Below are 19,335 nucleotides of genomic sequence, written 5' to 3'. Positions count from 1 at the left end.
GTGTGTGTGCGCCACTGTTCCACCTCGGTCGATGAGGTCTGCCCTCCCTCTACGTCCGCCCCTCCCCTCACAACAAATGCTATCCAGCCACTTCCTTGATGACTACATAGACCCTTTCTGTCTTTGCTTCACTGGGAGACTCAGTCCACTTCAGTCTATTCATTTCTTTCTTCCGTTATCTTCATGCTGAAGCCACTTCCTCAAACACACAGTTCAGCTCTTTCTTGCAAGAGTGTTAAGAGTTTTCGCCCCTTCTCTCTGGCCATTGTCTCTTTATTGATCTGCTAAAAGCCGTGGATGTGGAGCTGAGACGAGCTAACGTGCTGCTGGTCCGGCTGATTCTAATTACAGGTCACATAGTTCAGTGTGTAACCGCGGTTTAGCACCGTCAGAACATGGGCTTCAAACATAAAGTGGTGTTAAAAAAAAAGACGTGTGCATCAAGACAAGCGGTTTAGAAAAATCAATAGAAATGAAATGGAAGTGAAAATGTGAATGACAATCCAGCTGTGATGATTCAGCTATAAATTTGTGTGTATTTGTTAATAAATACAGCTCACTCGCCACGATGTCTCACCATGCTCCTGACCCTTAGATGCCTTTTTACATCCTCCACTACAAAGCCTCCCTCTAGATTTTCCTACCCCCTTTTATTAGGCTCTCTGTCTGGATCTTCAGATCTGTGCAGGACATTTCTGCAAAGCTAATCTTGCAAAATCCAGACTAGCTCTTCAGATTATTCACCTCATAGCCTGTATTAGGTATGTAGGTCAGACTTAATTTACAAGCCAAGGACTTGGAAGAGTGTTGGGAAAATAAATAAGTGTAATAAATGTATGCTTGGGGCTTGTATTTCTAGGTCACCACAATTACAAGCCACTAATATGGGCAGAGAAAGGAACATAAATAAAGAGGACAAAGGGAAGGAAATAATGTCCGATCTAAAGTAAGACTGAATGAAAAAGAAGAAGAAATATAACAAGGAGGGAGGAAAAGAAAACTAAAGCATATAACTAGTCAAGTCAATTTTATTTACACAACCCAAAATTAACAATTGACTCATGCAACTATCCTCAGACTCTCCATTTGAATGAGGAAAACCCTTTTAAGTAGGGGGAAAATGAGAAGAGTGGAGGGAGGTGCATGCAGACATACAGAAACTATGGTTTTAAAGCGTCCCAAACTACAAACAAAAACCTTGAAGTTCATTTAACTCTGAATTTACACGTTCCTTATGCTGATGTTTTGCATTTTGGCATGGACGTGTCAGCGTTGGCTCTCTCGTGTCAGCAGATGAAAGGCAGACTCAGTGGAAAGGAAGGCCGATTTAACAAGGCGGTGAGAGGGCGACCGGTGGAAAGAGTCCACGAGGCTGCAGCGTCTGCCATAAATCCTCCAGTAACAGCCTCTCGCTGCGCCCAACCAGCAGCACTACGAACCGATCCGAGTCAATTTGACTCTAAAGTCTCGGGGTCAGGAGACATATAAAGGACAGAGTAGGTGGATAAATATAGAATACACTATCAAAACTACAAATCTCCATTATCTAGCGCTGCATTTTGCCCAACACTATGCAGGCAAGGACGCTTGAAGGTGGCTTAAGGATTCAAATGTTTTAGGAATCTCCGCCCTGATAAAAACCCCGTGAGGTCAAACGCATTTGGCATTTTAACTATCAACATAGCCAAGGAAATAATATTAATATAAAAAGTCGATGTTTGCAGTTCAAATGTTGTGGTTTTTCTCTTGCAACCAATGTATTTAATTGTTAAGGGCACACCTAAAAGATTTAATTGAGCCCTTTCACAAAATTTCTTCAAAGTGGTTTGTGTGAATGAACATATTATTTCTCATTAATGGTATTCATTTCTAGTTAGCCTCTATTAACAAGCCTTCATATTCAAAGGCCTCATCCCATTGGTTCATACCCCAACCCTCCACTAGATGGACCCACATTTCCACTTACACAAGCTGACGCCGGCATATTGACTCATATTGAATTCTACAGAACAATAAGCTTAATAATTCATAAATTGCTGCTATAACAGGCAGGTCAATGATCAAGGCCACTGTGTATTTACATTACTATGATAAAACAGCTTCTTCTGTCAGACTATTGAACAATAAAACAGATCAATCAATCTGAATACTATTCATGTACATAATGATCTGTTTGAATGCACCTTATTCTCAACTGCACTATTATAAATATGGATATTTATACTCCCAACTGTATATATCTAGATATTTATATTTTCCTGTTTTTTTAGACTGTGTATATTTATATTTATCACTCTACATGCTCTACACACCCATTCAAACATTTATTTATTTTCATTTATATAGCTAATATCTCGACTTTGTTTTTAATAGTTTCTGTGCTATATTTTTTAAGCTGTGAATTTTGCATGTAATGTCGTACTACAGTGTACTGTGGAATGACAAAAAATCTTGAATAATAGACCTAAACTGCAACAATTGACATACATTGAATTGTAATTTAACAGTAGTGTAGAATATTATTATATTATATTGTAGTATTATTATTAGTTATAAGACCTGAAAGATTGCATGCTGTATTTGCATATCTATTTACTTTGTGATGGTATGATTTTGTGAAATAAGGGGCAGGACCAAATAAGTTATGCGCTTCCGCCTGCTCCATCTCGAAATAATCCTTTTTATATTTTTATTTATTTTTTGTTCATTTACGATTGGTTGGGTTTTATTCGTGGTTTTAAAATGTAGTTTTGTCTTGCAACATTGATGTCTGTTCGAGATAAATAAATAAATAAATATAATGAAATGATGCTGTGATAACAGAGCTGCTTGGAAAAGAGATTAAAAAAGAACCAATGGGTTTTAAAGAACAGCTAGAGCATGTGGAAGCAGTGAGCAGTTGTTTTTTCATCACATACGAAAAGTCTGAGTCAACCAACCACTCATGGTTATTGTAGTTTTCATTCATCCTTTTTAATGCTGCATGTCAAAGCCACGGAGACGTGTGAAATGAAAGCCTGCTAGCCTCTCTTACTGCGTGTGTCTGTGCGTGGGAATGACCGGTTCAGGTCAGGGTCAACATGACTCCCGCCGAGCTTCCCTGGGTGCTGAAGCACCCACGCCGTCCAGACACAAAAGTCACAGTCATACAAACACATACACACAAACAGCTGCGAGGCATGAAAAGAGCCCTGCTTAACCCTGACCTACTGACAAGAACAAGGCAGTGAGGAAATATCAGGACCACGGGTGCTGAAATATGCAGATCGGAGCTTAACACTATGTGGATTTCTGAGGACTATGTTTACCTGGTCCTCAGATCTCTGCAGGGTAAGCAAGACAGCTAGCTAGACATCTGTCATCTGAGGACTGGTTACCGGTCCTCAGTCTCTGCGGGTAAATTCAGACAGCTAGCTAGACTATCTGTCCAATCTGAGGACTATGGTTACCTGGTCCTCAGATCTCTGCAGGGTAAATCCAGACAGCTAGCTAGACTATCTGTCCAATCTGAGGACTATGGTTACCTGGTCCTCAGATCTCTGCAGGGTAAATCCAGACAGTAGCTAGACATCGTTCCAATCTGAGGACTATGGTTACCTGGTCCTCAGATCTCTGCAGGGTAAATCCAGACAGTAGCTAGACTATCTGTCCAACTGAGGACTATGGACCTGGTCCTCAGAGCTTGCAGGGTAAATCCAGACAGTAGCTAGACTATCTGTCCAATCTGAGGACTATGGTTACCTGGTCCTCAGATCTCCGCAGGGTAAATCCAGACAGCTAGCTAGACTATCTGTCCAATCTGAGGACTAGGTTACCTGGTCCTCAGATCTCTGCAGGGTAAATCAGACAGCTAGTATGACTATCTGTCCCAATCTGAGGACTAGGTTACCTGGTCTCAGATCTCTGCAGGGTAAATTCAGACAGCTAGCTAGACTATCTGTCCAATCTGAGGACTTGGGTACCTGGGCTGAGATTCTGAAGGGTAAATCCAGACAGCTAGCTAGACTATCTGTCCAATCAGAGTTTTCTCTCGCACTATTTTGCAGCGGCTCTGTGGGGAGTTTACTAATTACTTTAACCCTCCTGTTGTCCTCTGGGTCAAATTTTTACCCATTTTCAAAAAGTTTCTACATCAGAAATTTGGGTTTCCTTCAACCAAATTGTAAAAAAAAAAATAACGTGGATGGTTCCATACAACGCTCCTCACAAGTTAAAATAACTGATCAGGTCACTATTCCATTGAATTTGGGTGTTTTATTTAATTTCATAGCATTTCAAGAAAAAAAAAAGATGTGTTTTAATTAATTTCATAGCATTTTATGAAGAAAAAAAAGATTTGTGTTTTATTTAATTGTACAGCATTTTAAGAAGACTAAAAAAGTGACAGAAATATGGAGAAAAACAACAAAACCACAGATATAATCGACAAAGACATCGTAAAAAGTGATAAAGAGCTCCGGGAAAAGTTGGAAAACATCAAAAAGTGACAAATGTCGGCAAAAGCTTCAAAAACCTGGTCAAAACAACAACAAAACAAATGAAATCGACAAAGAACTTTGGGAAAAGTGACAAAAGTGTCTTAAGGAGGTTTTAACTTTAAATTTTGACCCAGAAAAACTAAATGTTGGTGTCCGGGAGGACAACACGAGGGTTAAAGTGCTCATATTAGGCTCATTTCAGGTCATCTCAGAATAGGTTTATTTATTTGAAAGGTTACGCAGGAATAATTTGACTTTAGAAAAAATTGTTGTTGCATACTGTAAAAACAGGAAACTCACAGCATCATTACTACAATAATAATTTACTAATGGACAGTCAGTATGGATTCATATCTGGTTGATCAACGTCTATGGCACTTATTGAGTTAGTAGAAAGATTAACAAATTGTATTCAGTGGGGATTTGTATTGATCTAACACACACACACACACACACACACACACACACACACACACACACACACACACACACACACACACACACACACACACACACACACACACACACACACACACACACACACACACACACACACACACACACACACACACACACACACACACACACACACACACACACACACACACACACACACACACACACACACACACACACCAGCATCAGGCCACTTAAGAGTGTATATATTTGTTATTTATTTTTGGGGCATTAAATATCAAAACTTCCAAAACATCTATTGTGTTATTTGTATCGATCCACTATATAAACGTAATATCTACATACATGGCATCTGATTGGAGGCTAGTCTCACTTAGTCCCACAGCAACATTAAAAGAGTTTAGATCTGTGAACATTGTTTCTGTTAATAATGTACTGTACTAAGTGTCCATTTCATTATAATATTCAGATTTACTATGAATAACTGCACCTGCAAGTATTTTGAGTTCCGTTGAAGAGGGGTGAAGGTGGGGTTACATTTGAGCATTTAAAAATGTACTTGAAAGTGCCACATAAGTTACTTTCTGAAGTAACTTCTGAAGTTACTTTATAGTTTGTAACTGAGTGACTAATTTAGTTACTTTATGGAAGAAGTAACTACTAACTGTAACTAATTACTTTGTACCGGATGTGTGTGTGTGTGTGTGTGTGTGTGTGTGTGTGCGTGTGCGTGTGCGTGTGTGTGCGTGTCTCTCTTACCCCTGCCAGCAGGCCCTCTGGAGGTGTGGGGGAGACCATTTCTCCATCGGGCCCTTGGGGCGTGCACAGCTGGGGCGACATGGTGGGCGATTCATCTATATATGGCAGCGTCTCGGAGCCATCCTGACACTTGCCGTCCTCCCCTCCGTCCCCCTCGTAGCCATCTGTGTTGTAGTTAAAGTCTGGAGGACAGCGGGACAGAGAGGGAGAGATGCTGATTAGCGTTTCACCACAGAGTACAAGGCCATCGCTGGGCTCCGGTGGCTCACATCTACTTTCTCAATGCTATTTGCAAGCATCGAGTTCTCCTGTCACCCACCACTTACTCTGGTACCACACAAGAATGGATGAAACGAACGCTGACATTTGTGAAAACATGTTATAAATGCAGAGGGATTGTGGATTTATAGTAGTTAAGAAAATAATAAAGATGGGACTACACAGAATAAGCTGGTTCAGAGCTCAATGGCATGAAACAGGTTTCAGGGTCAAGCTATTGGGAACCGAAGGGTCGCTGGTTCAAGTCCCTGTTCGGACCAAAGCACAGAGTGTAGACTGGTAGTTGGAAAAATATCAGTTCACCTCCTGGTGCTCTTAAGCAAGGCACCAATCCCCCCTCAGCCACTCCAGGACCGGCAGCACCCCCACTCTGACATCTCTCCATTAGTGCATATATAGGACCTGAGCATGTGCGTGTGTGTGTTCAGGCCTGTTTGTAACAACAGAGTGTAAATTGTAATTTCCCCATAGGGGATCAATAAACTTGAAAAAAAAATTAAATTATATACAATTATTAAAGATCAACATGTAATCTACCCCTGTGCTAAGGATGCTACAAAGCAGCAAACTCTATGTTACAACTCTCTTCCTTCCTTTTCGTTTCATGTTGCTTCTTGAGGTTTTATATATTAGGCTTGGTGTCAGTACTGAGGTGGATATTCAGGTCCAGTGACGGCACTGGTGTTCAGGCCTTAGTAACCGTGACAGCTCCAGTGGAAGGGAACAAAAGAACACCGCTGAGGAACAGTGGAATAACAACCAGGCACGGGAGATATAAAAAGCCCTTGTGAGACATGAAGAATGTTTGGATAAAACCTTTTATATCTGAAGTGTTAGTAGAGAGGAGAGGTGTCTCAGGGATGGTAAAAACAAGGCTGAAGCTACAACACATTCCCGATCTATCGGTATCGGCATTTATAATGCCGATTTAAAAAAAATAAAAATCATTTATAGTGACAAATAAATGATTCTGATAAATGAATATTTAAAAAATAGAACCGTCTACCATGTTATGAGGGTTGGCGTTGCATAGTTGGTCCACCAGAGGACGCTCTACAACGTCCCTGACACGGATTTTTTTTTTTTTGTCAATTTGTTTTTGTTCAAAGGGACTTCAAGTTTCATATCTTAAGTTTGTAGTATTATTCATTATATTTACCAGAACTTTAACATATTTGGATGATAATCTGTTCTGTTGTGACAATAAAACAAATTATTATCATATTTTTTTAGTAAGAACTCATAAATAACTACAAATAACTAATGTTAGGGAAATCTGATTATGTTTTGTAAAGCGTTTCTGGATTTATTTATTTTGAAATATACTGTATATCGGCCAATATATATATCAGCATATCGGATTTTCTAATAACCACATATTTGTATCAGAATCAGCCTTAAAAGCCCTTTATTGGTCGGGCTCTACAATACATACTGTACTATTTGTTTATGTACCATAAGTAAAAAGTGCAAACACAGATGTTTGCTTATGCTTAAACAATAATAACAGATTGTCCAGGCTGTTCATTCTTTACCCTGGTCGGATAAAATTACTGTTAATCTATCGGATATGGTACAGTATAGTATATCCCTTATGAGCAAGGCCACACCGAATCTGCAGACACAGAATTCCACAGAATTTCCTGCATATTTTAAACAAAAAAATGAAATGAAAACGGAAAATGATAACACTTATCCACCCCAAGCAGACAAACAGTCACACATCACAAGTTAAATCCGCAGATTCCATTTGGGTCTGCTTATGAGGTTAAACTAGGAGAAGTATGTGTACCAAAGCTTGTGTAACTATTGCAAAAAAAAAAAGCCATTCAGCAGTGAACTGGTGAAAAAAGCTGCATTTTGTGGGAGGTGCGTAGGTGAGCCTATCTGACTCCATGTAGCCTGCGCTGAATTCAACCACCACTTAATGGTACAAATGTGTGGGAATCTATCAGTGTGCAGACATACACGTGCTTGAGAGGGTGTAAGTGTGTTTGTGCGCTCTTGGGACCCACAAACAAGAACTAATTGAAAAATAATAGCGGGGGTCAACCCCAACTGGGACGACACACACCATCAAGCTAATGTTGATGATGGCTGCCTAGAGTGGCCACAGCGCCGTCTGTCACCTTCTGACACGCACCGTATCCCCGCGGTGGCTGGCCCGCCCACCTGCCAATCAAAAAATTCCCTCCATCTGTTAGTTGCATGTGAGTGTGTATGTGGACCGTGGAGAGTCACAGCTACCATATGGTTTATTTGTAGCTGCTGGGCAGATAGCAGACAAATGGTGCACTTGGGGCTTAGTTGACTTAGTGAAGCGAGCACAGAAAACAGGGATAGTGTGCTGAAGTGCTGACACAAGCATGAGACACAAAGGTAAGGAAGGGGGTTCAAACACTGAGGTCAGATCATGTGTCCAAATCCAACTGTGCCGTGATCATGCCATCGGAAAGATCTGCTGTTCCAATATGCAAATGTGTGTGTGTGTTGTTGTTGTTTTCTCTCTCTTTCATCCATCTGTTCCCTTTCTGACTCTTCGGTGCACCTTCTGGCATCCTGACATGCTAGTTTGTCCCCATCTGCTAAAGTTGTGAGAGTGTACACAAAAAAAAAAAATGGTTGTTGTTATCTAAAATATTTACCTGATGTCATAGCACTCCTAGTGCCCCCAAATCCTCACCGGAAGGCTGAAACGAAGGATGGATAGCACAGAAGGTCTAACATGGGGCACTTAAAGCACTCATGTCTACACAAGCACCAAGGTCGGTTTCCTCTTTTACTGTACAAAGATGTAGGCCACATGTACTCATATTTGGAGAAATATCAATAGGCAGCATGCTGAAATCATTCAGAAATACAGTCCCTGCTGTGCTGAGCAGAGAGGTAGTCTGTCCTGAAGAACAGCAGTGAAGATAAAGCAGAAGAACACTCGGCTCTCTGGCCCACGCACAGCCCAGAGTGTGCACACACACATGCACGAGCAGTGTAGCCTCGTACATTTAATGTCAGCTTTGTATGCATTGTTTGTTAAACTAGCCACGGTAATGCAAGACAGATAGAGACACAGATAGAGAGAGAGAGAGAGCTTGGTGAGATCAGATCCAAAGTCTTCACAGAACAGAGGTGAGCAAGAATACATAACAGTTATTAGATTAGATATGATGGTTACAGTATAGTATGCAAGATTCCAATCATATGTGGTGTAACAAAACACCACATGATAATTATTTACAATGTAGTCAGTTTTCTCAGTTTGACATCTCACGCAACTCAGACCCATAGATAGGGTGGGTTCACTATATATGCCATCAGATAACAAAGAGGAAGAGTGGTAAAAAGAGAAATAGGATGATAGGAACACATTTGTTGTCTTAAAACACCACAAAGGGAAGACGGGCACTCAGAGAGGGGGGGTTTAAAAGGTAGTGAGCTTCCCATCCTGTCTGAATGGGAGTCTTGTTGTCTACATACAGTATGTCTGTAGCAGCACTGTTGTTCTACACTAGAGCCTGGCCGATAAAGGATTTGTAAAGCCAATACAGATACACATATTTAATTATTTAAAAATCCGATATGCCAGTATATCGCCTGATAGATATATATATTTTTTTAAATTCAGAAATGCATTAGAAAAACATAAACAGATTTCCTTAACATTAGTTATTTGTAGTTATTTAGGAGTTCTCACTAAAATAATATGATAATAATTAGTTTTACTGTCACAACAGAACAAAGGAACATCAAAATTTATTAAAGTTCTGATAAATAAAATGTTTAAAAATACAAACTTAAAGTCCTTTGAACGAAAACACAGTAACAAATCAGTGTTGTCAACAGGGACGTTGTAGAGCGTCCTCTGGTGGACAGACTATGCAACGCCAGTCGGTTTTTATTTTTTAAATATTCATTTATCAGAATCATTTATTTGTCATTATGTGTAGCACAGTGAGTGTGTAGAGTATGTAGAGCAGTGTGAGTGTGTAGAGCAGTGTGTTGTGTGTAGAGTATGTAGAGCAGTGTGAGTATGTAGAGCAGTGTGAGTATGTAGAGCAGTGTGTAGGAGGAGTGAGTGTGTAGAGCAGTGTGTGTGTAGAGTATGTAGAGCAGTGTGGAGTGTGTAGAGCAGTGTGTGTGTAGAGTATGTAGAGCAGTGTGAGTGTGTAGAGTATGTAGAGCAGTGTGAGTGTGTAGAGCAGTGTGAGTGTGTAGAGTGTGTAGAGCAGTGTGAGTGTGTAGAGTGTGTAGAGCAGTGTGAGGTGTAGAAGCAGTGTGGTGTGTAGAGTGTGTAGGGCAGTGTGAGTGTTGTAGAGTGTGTAGAAGCGTGTGAGTGTGTAGGTAGTGTAGAGCAGTGTGAGTGTGTATGAGTGGTATGAGTCGAGTGGTGGGCTAAGGTGTTTAGAGCATTGTGCGATTTGTAGAGTATGAGAGTCGAGTGAGTGTTAGAGCATGTAGAGCAGTGTGATGTGTAGCAGCAGTGTGAGGTGGGTATGCGAGCAGTGTGAGTGTGTCGCGTGTGTAGAGTGTTGTAGAGCAAGCTGTGAGTGTGTAGAGGCATGTAGAGCAGTGTGCGGTGATTAATTGAATATCCTTTTAATCTATCTTTATCATTTCTAAATGCTGATAAGAAATCGTGGAAAGATAATAATATCAGCCCGCTGGTATATCGGTCGGGCTCTATTCTACACTCCTTTTTTGAATACAAAAGTTTCCAATAATCGATAGATACGTTTTTACAAAGCTCACTGAAAATGAAAATATTCCTCCGCACTTTGCTTGCAGATGTCTTTGGCAAATTGGTTCAATAAGACAGGTTTTCCCAGACAAGAACCAATTGACAAGCTACGAAAACAGAAGCTCGGATTTTACCATTATGACATGGTTACATTGCTGTTGTGTTGTTTTGTCAAAACGCTCCGCACGTGCACATGCTGACGGGCTGAAATGTCGGCTGCCTCCGTCAGCTAACGCTCCCAGACAATCCCCGGTGCGTGACAGACAGTAAAAATCAATGTCTTGATCAATCAATCAATCTTACGTGTTATTGCTGTTCAGTAGAGCGGTCCCCAAACAGACACATTTTACAGGGACAAAACAGGAACAAGCTCAACGTGACATGTGATTCAACCGGAGACAACGTCAAGTAAAAAGATCGACTTGAGCAAGAAGATCCCATTGACGAATCTATACAGCCTCAATCTGGCACATTACTACAGGGAAGTGGACCTACATGAGGCTGTGAAGATTGACACACACACACACACACACACACTAACACACACACACACACACACACACACACACCAGAGAAACTACAGTCAACACGGGCCAACAAGACTTACCATTGCTGGCGAAGAGAGAACGAATATGACACGCAGCCTCGAAGAAGAAAGCCATGAGTGTGTCGGCGTGTGTGTGTGTGCATTGTCTGACACAAACACCTTCACTGGCAGCCATCCGCATCCATGTCAAGGCCGTCAGCTAACATTATGTCCCAACGTTAGCCCCACTGGTCCCGTTTCTTTCAACAACGCCAACTGAGATGCTCGCTCAACTCTTCTGCCACAGGGGTGATCGAGAACGAAGAGCTGGTGTGGGGCTGCTCGCCGCTGAATACCTCCACTGTTATAAAACTTTCAGATAGCACTCAGTCAAATGAAGGCAACAATGCTGTATTCAAAAACGCCCGCAGCCTAAGAGGAAGCAACAAACTTACGCACACAAAAAGAGCACTTACTATGTGAGAACTATAAAATGCTTGGAGTGCATCAACATGTTTCTCTGTCCACTGAATATTGTCACGTCACCTCCCAGCTGGCCAATAAAGACAGTTTTGTAATAGTTTATGGGTCACACAGCCATAGAAATCAATGTGTGGGTGTATAGGCATGACTTTTAGGTACACTCCTTGTACTGTACTATGAGGAACCAACAAAAACTGGATTTCTGGTTCGTCAAACAACATCCTGTAATGGAACTGCCCAAACAAACACTGAAACTCACATGTTGCTGGATTGGTAGAGTTTTTGCATTTAGGAATTATTCAAATCATGTTCAAGCTAGCACGGCAAGAGTCTACTGCGATGGCCTGATCTGTGATTAACTATTTATAGGACTATTTAGACATGAAGTTTGGGTTTTTCCAGGAATCAAAACAACTTTCCCCCACATTTGTAAATGTAAATGGTACACTGTCCATTAAAAAAGAGACAAACATTGTCATCCAGAAGTAGAAGAAAAGTCTATAGATGTACTGTGACAGAGGCAGGAGCTGAAAAGCTTCATTTAAAATGGAGATTTAAATACCTTATGAAAGCTCTAACACTTAGAACAGTGACTCTACCAGCTACTAACTAAAGATACTTTAGTTTATAATACATTTCCACTTGAATCTCAACCCCTTGTAACAATCAAAAAAAAAGAATTGTTGACTGCAAAACCTGAAAACCTACTACTTGTTTTTAATTCCAAACACATCACCATGACTGCTCTACATACTCTACACATCACCCTGCTCTACCCTACTCTACACACTCACACGCTCTACACACTCACTGCTCACAACTCTACACATCTTCTACAAACTGCTCACACTTCCACTGCTCTACAACTCTACACATCCATGCTCTACACCTAACACCACTCCGAACATCACACCTACACCCTCACACGCTCTACAACTTCTCACACTGCTCTACACACACACACATCACAGCTCTACACACTCACACATGCTCTACACACTCACACTGCTCTACACTAACACTACACACTCACACTGCTCTACAAACTCTACACACTGCTCTACACTGCTCTACAACACACCCCTCTACACCAACGCTCTACCATACCTACAACTGCTCTACCACTACACACTGCTTACACACCTCAACCTCTCACATGCTCTACACACTCACACTGCTCACATCCTCTCCAAACACACACTAACCTGCTCTACATACTACACACACACACTGCTCATACCACTCAACAGCGTTCTTATATCTGCACAATTACTGAGGCTCCATTAATTAGGAAATGCTTGTCACCAGAAAGCTTTCAAACGGTGGTAAACATGCGTCACACACACACAACACACACACACACACACCACCACACACACACACACACCACCACACACACACACACACACACACACACACCACAACACCCAACACACACACACACACAACCACAAACACACTTGCAGAATTTTTACAAAGGGATCCAGTGATTACAATGAAACAAATCGGAAAAAGGTAAAAATCCCAAACTGCTGCCAACGTTTTCCTTACAGTGCAGAGCAATAATACAATGCCTGAGCAATAAAAAAGCATACAAGAGCATAGTCTGCCTTACATGTTTGTCCATACTCCTTACAGTATGACACCTATAAAAGGTTTGGGCATTGTCCGTTAGATTTTTGGACAACATAGCATGTGAATGCAACACTTTTCAGCAGTTTTCCCTGCTTGCAGCTGCACTGACATAAACGTAAAGCAGCAGACGAAATGTTCTCCGAGTTAGATTGCCTGTATCAAACAATTGTCTGCAATTAGATTTTCATATTCTGACACAAACTGAGGTCCCTGTCTGTCACCTAGAAAAATCAAATAACTCGTGATATGCTTTGGATGATGTTGGATGTAAAGTTGTTTATGGTTAAAGGGATAAAACCTCCAGTCTAAAGAGGTCAGAGGTGTTTAGATACCGTAATTTAACCAAAGAACTAGAGCCCGACCGATAAAGGATTTTTAAGGTCGATATTGATAAAAATATTTGGTGACTTCAAAATCCGATATTCCAATATATCGGGCGATATATATTTAAAAAAAAACAGATTTCCCTAACATTAGTATTTGTGAAATAATATGATAGTGTTTGTTTTATTCACAACAGAACAGAGGGACATCAAAATATTTTAAAATTCTGATGAATAAAATGAACAAAAATACAAAGATATGAAACTTAAAGGGTTAAAGACATGTGTTGCCAACAGGGACGCTGTCGAGCGTCCTCTGGTGGACAGGCTATGCAACGCCAACGCTCATAACATGACTGTTTTATTTTTAAAATATTCATTTATCAGAATCATATAATCATCATATAATTGATTTTTTATTTTTTAAAATACATAAGTAGCCTCTGATTGAGTTTCACTAGCAGCAGAGAAACAATTTATGATGGAGTAATAAAGAGAGGCTGTGCTGTGTGATAGCCAGCTATGCCTTCTGGGTAATAAAGTCTACAGTTTCATAGATTAATCCATAGGCTGTCTACTTTTAAATTAATTGCCAACTATTTCAAGAATCACTTAATCGGTTTGAGTAATTTTTATTATAAAAAAATAAAAAAACGATTGATTTAAGATTGTTAAAATTGAAAACTTTCTGGTTCCTTCGTTCCTCTATGATAGTTAACTTAATATATGTGAGTTGTGGACAAAAAGACATTTAAGGACGTTATCTTAGGCTTCGAGACACGCTGATGGACATGTTTCACCATTCTCTGACATTTTATGGACAGATTAATGAAAAAAAAACATTAGTAGCATCCCTGATAAAGTTAAAATATAGTTGCATAACCATCCAGTTCAAATCTGCAGTCCTGTGTCTGCTACCCCCCCCCCCCCCCCCCCCCCCCCCCCCCCCCCCCCCCCCCACCCCACCCCCACCCACCCTCTCATACAATGACTTCGCCCAATGTCAGCTCACATCACTCTCACAGCTAACCTCAAGTGACGGACAGCTCTAAATCCACCTGTCACTCGCAAAAAAACGGCCTTGTAGTCCATGGCAGGGACAACGGTTGCCATGACAACAGGCCACGTTGATGCAAATGCTTTCTGCTTGCCAATGAGCTGCTCGGTCGTGTCGAGAGGTAGCCAGTGTTCCTATTAGTGCCCTATTTATACCAGGAGACAAGAGAAACTTTTACAGCTGACCAGGATGAGTCATAAACAAGCTAAGGGTTCCACCACAGAGAGAATACTGTCTACGGGGGGGGGGTGAAACTCCCTCATTTACCACCACCACCCCTCCCGCACTGACCAATAAAGGCCTGCAGGGAGAATATGGATTGCTCCCTTCCAGCCAAACACACACTGACTCCAAACTTTCCACAAAAGAAGTAATCCATCACTGTGAACATACCAGATCTATTTGTACATTAGGGCTCGCGATTCAGCTTTCCTTCCTGCGCTGTCCTTCTGGTCATGTGACCACAGCCTGCGTGCCTGTTACTGCTGCTCATCATTTAAAAAACAACATCCTCAGTAAAATACGGAGGGGATAAGTGGACTGAGGCTCACAGAGTGACAGTGGCATTACTGTTTGAAACACATATTCAGTCCCTACCACACTCCTGTTGGTCACTCACGCCAGATTAGAAGAAAAGAAAATTGTTGGAGTTGAAGAACTAAGAAGTGGTGACTTCTCCTTTACTGCTCTGCTTCCTCCCACCCACACTGGGCGGGGGACATCACACGGACAGACCCCTGCTCGGAGACACAAGGGCATGCAGGCAGGTTATATATAGTTATGTATCACCATACAATTTATTTGATTCTTTGGACAACAATGCCATATTTGCTGATATTAATCGATATGAGACAATATTTATGTTTATGCAAAATGCCGTGTCGTGCGGCAGCCTGTTGCAGCAGCTCTCTATCTATCTATCTATCTATCTAATACTATATGCCCATTTAACATGACCATTTACATTTATATCAACTTACAAAAAGTAACTAAAGGTTTGATAATTTTATTACTGAGTTCTTCCAGACATTTAAATGAAAAACTATTCTTTTTCATAAAAAGAATGAATGTAAAGTGTGAATTTCAAAATAAAGACACATACTGTATGTATTGATCTTTGTACTTTGCATCGATGATATTGGATCCTTTAATCATTGAATCATATTGATCCAGATATATTGATCCGTGTTTCGTACACCCCTATTAATCACAGTGAGCATTCTGTTAACTCACCTTTATAAAAGGGATTATTTGATCGGTCTTTTTAAGAGCAGGTTGTGCGTGCACGTGGTAAACGGTATGATGGCCTAGCGGGTCTTCAGAAACCTGCTAAGGCATCCATCGCACAGCCAACCTGTCCACTGGGCTACTTGGGACTGACAGAGGCCTGCATCACACAGACAACAGCAGGCACGCGGAAATGTCAACACGTGAATGTTAGACTAAAGCCTCCACACGTCCACAAAGGCTTCTGCAAGAAAGTCATTACAGAAGCAATTTTACATCAACTGCCAAGCATTCTGCTACATGGAAACATCAAAAACACCACGGATGTGTTGTTATGCAAACGTAGCCGTCCTCTGCACAACTGTACCTGCGTGAGACAACTAATTTTCTCATTGCCTACCTTTGAATCAACTCTACTTCATAATGTAGTGGCTGGCAGCGACAGCAGTGTGCAGGTACTGTGTGGTGCAATGACATGTGAGTCATCACACAGCGTGTAAAGACTCGTGTCCTCTGTGTCAACGCAATTTGTTTTCAAATTTCTTAAAATGTCCACGAAGGAATTAAGTCTAGAACTGTGTGGCTGCAACTGACTATTTTTATAAATCAATTCATCAAGTTAATTTTTTATTGATAAATCGCCTGCTCTATAAAAATAGTAACATAAATGTGGGTTTCCTTTTTCCACAGCGCAAGGTGATATCTTGATATGAAAGACATTCGGTTTACAATGATATAAAAAAGAAAAGTACAGCAAATCCTCGCATTTGAGAAACTGGAAGAAATGATTTCAATTGTTCCTAATAGTATTCATAAACACATGTTCCGTCAATCAACTAGTTGATAAATAGACCAAATTGTTGCAGCTGAGGAAATGTTAAAAGAGAACTCTATACACAAATTGATTAACAGCTATAGTGTGTAGTTTCTGCAACAACAAAAAGCCCCATATAAAAATCTTTTTAAAACTTAAGAAATTGAGATGAGGTCTTGTGATAAGATAAGATCACTGTGAGAGAAGAGAAAACATACAGATGGTTTTCCCCAAGCTCAGCAACTACAGGATCTAGTGTGTGCCGTCATCCTCCTCTCCTTTGCCAACTGTAGGAGCTTGGACCGGCTGTGCAAAGATTGCAAAAATAATAAAATAAGGTGATGAAAAAGTTGCTGCTGCAGTGTGAGAATCCAATCAGGGAGCTGTGCCGCCTTGCTCAGCGTTTTCTTTTTCTTTTTCCAAAGCCGGAGAGAGAGATTACATCATGCCCTGCAGCCAGCCAACACTGTGTGGGCACCAGGAAGCAGCCCTGCAAACTGCCTCTGTACAGTGTGCATGGCCACACACACACACACACACACACACACACACACCACCACCACAACAAACAACACACACACACACACACACACACACACACACACACACACACACACACACACACACACACACACACACACACACACAACACACACACACACACACACACCACACACACCCAACACACACCACACACACCACACAACACACACACACACACACACACCACACACACCCTTGTTTTTACAGTAGAGAGGTGTGAGCAAGGGCTGTTGTGCACCTTCCAAATATCTTTGGGAGGGACAATGGAAAAATCTGTGTGTGTGTGTGTGTGTGTGTGTGTGTGTGTGTGTGTGTGAGACAGAGTCTCAAATGTCTATAATCAACTTCTTACTGTTACCCAGGTTTTTGTGTGTGTGTGTGCTCTGGGTTGTTGACAAGATATTCCTCTGCGTCTTCAGTGCCGCTCTCTGAGCTCAACCCTAACAGATCCAATTCTCCCAGGACCAGATAAAAAAAAGATGAAGGACAACAAAAAGACAGAGTGCTGCCTCCTGAAGTCTCCTGCTCAGCAACCGGTCGTCCTGGTCCTGTGGAGCCATGACAGCATGACAGCACATCAGTGGCTTTTGTGTGTTTGTGTGTGCGTTTACGGAGTACAGGTAGGCTTTTACACATCCCTATCCTGCTATCATCAATCAGGAGGCGACACTGGGGAAATTAAAAGCCTTTATGAAGGTCCGTGTTTACAGCCCGGGCCCGTGACTCCACTTATCAACATAAAGTATTTCAACAGCAGCAACATGACATGAGACTCAGAGGACGGAACCGGCAGCAGCATAGCATCACTGGAAACCAATTCATCCCCCCCCCATATGCAGATGGTTCATATTAAAAGCTATAAATTGAAGAGGGCAGTTTTGGTGAGTGTATACATGCATTTGTTTTACAATACAGTGGTTATGTTCTATAAAGATTACTCAGAATTGGCCAGCTGGTGTAACTGCAGTTTAAGCACAAGAATAGCTGCTTCATTAGCTTTTAATTGATTTTTTTAATCTGTGAACCAGACCCCAAGAATCACCAGGAGCTCCGAAGTCTTCCTCTCCACACAAAAACCATTCAGGAACCAAAAGGTAAAGCTCTTGGCTGAAAACATCTGCCAGAGAGGCAGATGTGTTCTTTACCGCACGCTGCTTCCCCCAGGAGCCATCGCAACTGTGATCAATCCAGCTTAGGTAGTGATCAATACGCAGACACGCCCACCTTCATCCTCATGCACACACGCACGCACACACACACACACACACACACACACAAACAGCACACAGAGAGATAGCAGATGCTTAGAGAAAAGGCTTGCTGTCCAATGACAGATTCCAATCTAGTCTGATTGTGCGAGCCTTGAATTAGAATTGGATTTGACAAGGAAGCTTTCAGTGGTGTTGGTGAAGCATGTTGTTAACAGATGTCTGTTGCACAGTCAACTACAACATTAGCTTTTTTTCCATCCACACGTTTTTATCTGAATCAAGTGATATTGAACGAAAAATGTTTTATGGAAACAGTAAAATTCAATGGAATTTAATGAATATCGACTCAAATGAAATATATTCGGTCTCATCTGATTTTATCTTGACGATATACGGCTTATGTGATAAACGTTGACGGAAACATTTGCTGAATAAATAATGAATTGTTATTAAGGTTTAGGTCATTTTATGGTTGCAACCCGCCACAAAACAAAGAAGAAGAAGTTGTAGTTCATTTCCCCCAGTGTTTCCTCTCTGTCTGCACACATGGCGGGCGTCAACAAAGACAGTATGGAAGTGGACGGACGAGGAGACGAGAGACTTTCTGAAATTAACTTATCAGGAACTCGCAAAGGAAATGTCCAACAAAGGTTAGGACAAGATGTGGGACGTCCTGCGGAGTCAATGGAAGGCGCTCAAACAGCGAGACGTGTCTTAAAAAATAAAAAAATAAAAAGAGTCTTGCAGCGGTGCCGGAGGGACAACAAAAGACAAGTTGCATCTGCAGCGTCATAGAGATGTGTTGATAGTGTCAATGTTTTCTTATTATAGCTTGATATGTCTCTATC

General features: G+C 41.2%; 1 protein-coding gene across 1 annotated transcript in view; it reads right to left on the bottom strand.

The window, feature by feature from the left end:
• The window catches only part of abr (ABR activator of RhoGEF and GTPase), a 143,066-nt gene that overhangs the window by 85,224 nt on the left and 38,507 nt on the right, over nucleotides 1–19,335 (bottom strand). The window contains 1 exon segment of the mRNA XM_032533835.1: nucleotides 5,655–5,836. Within this exon segment, the coding sequence (XP_032389726.1) occupies nucleotides 5,655–5,836 (182 nt within the window).

Source organism: Etheostoma spectabile, chromosome 13 (assembly GCF_008692095.1).
Source record: "Etheostoma spectabile isolate EspeVRDwgs_2016 chromosome 13, UIUC_Espe_1.0, whole genome shotgun sequence".
Lineage (NCBI taxonomy): Eukaryota > Metazoa > Chordata > Actinopteri > Perciformes > Percidae > Etheostoma > Etheostoma spectabile.
The sequence above is the reverse complement of the archived record's forward strand: the minus strand, read 5'-3'. Positions and strand labels throughout refer to the sequence as shown.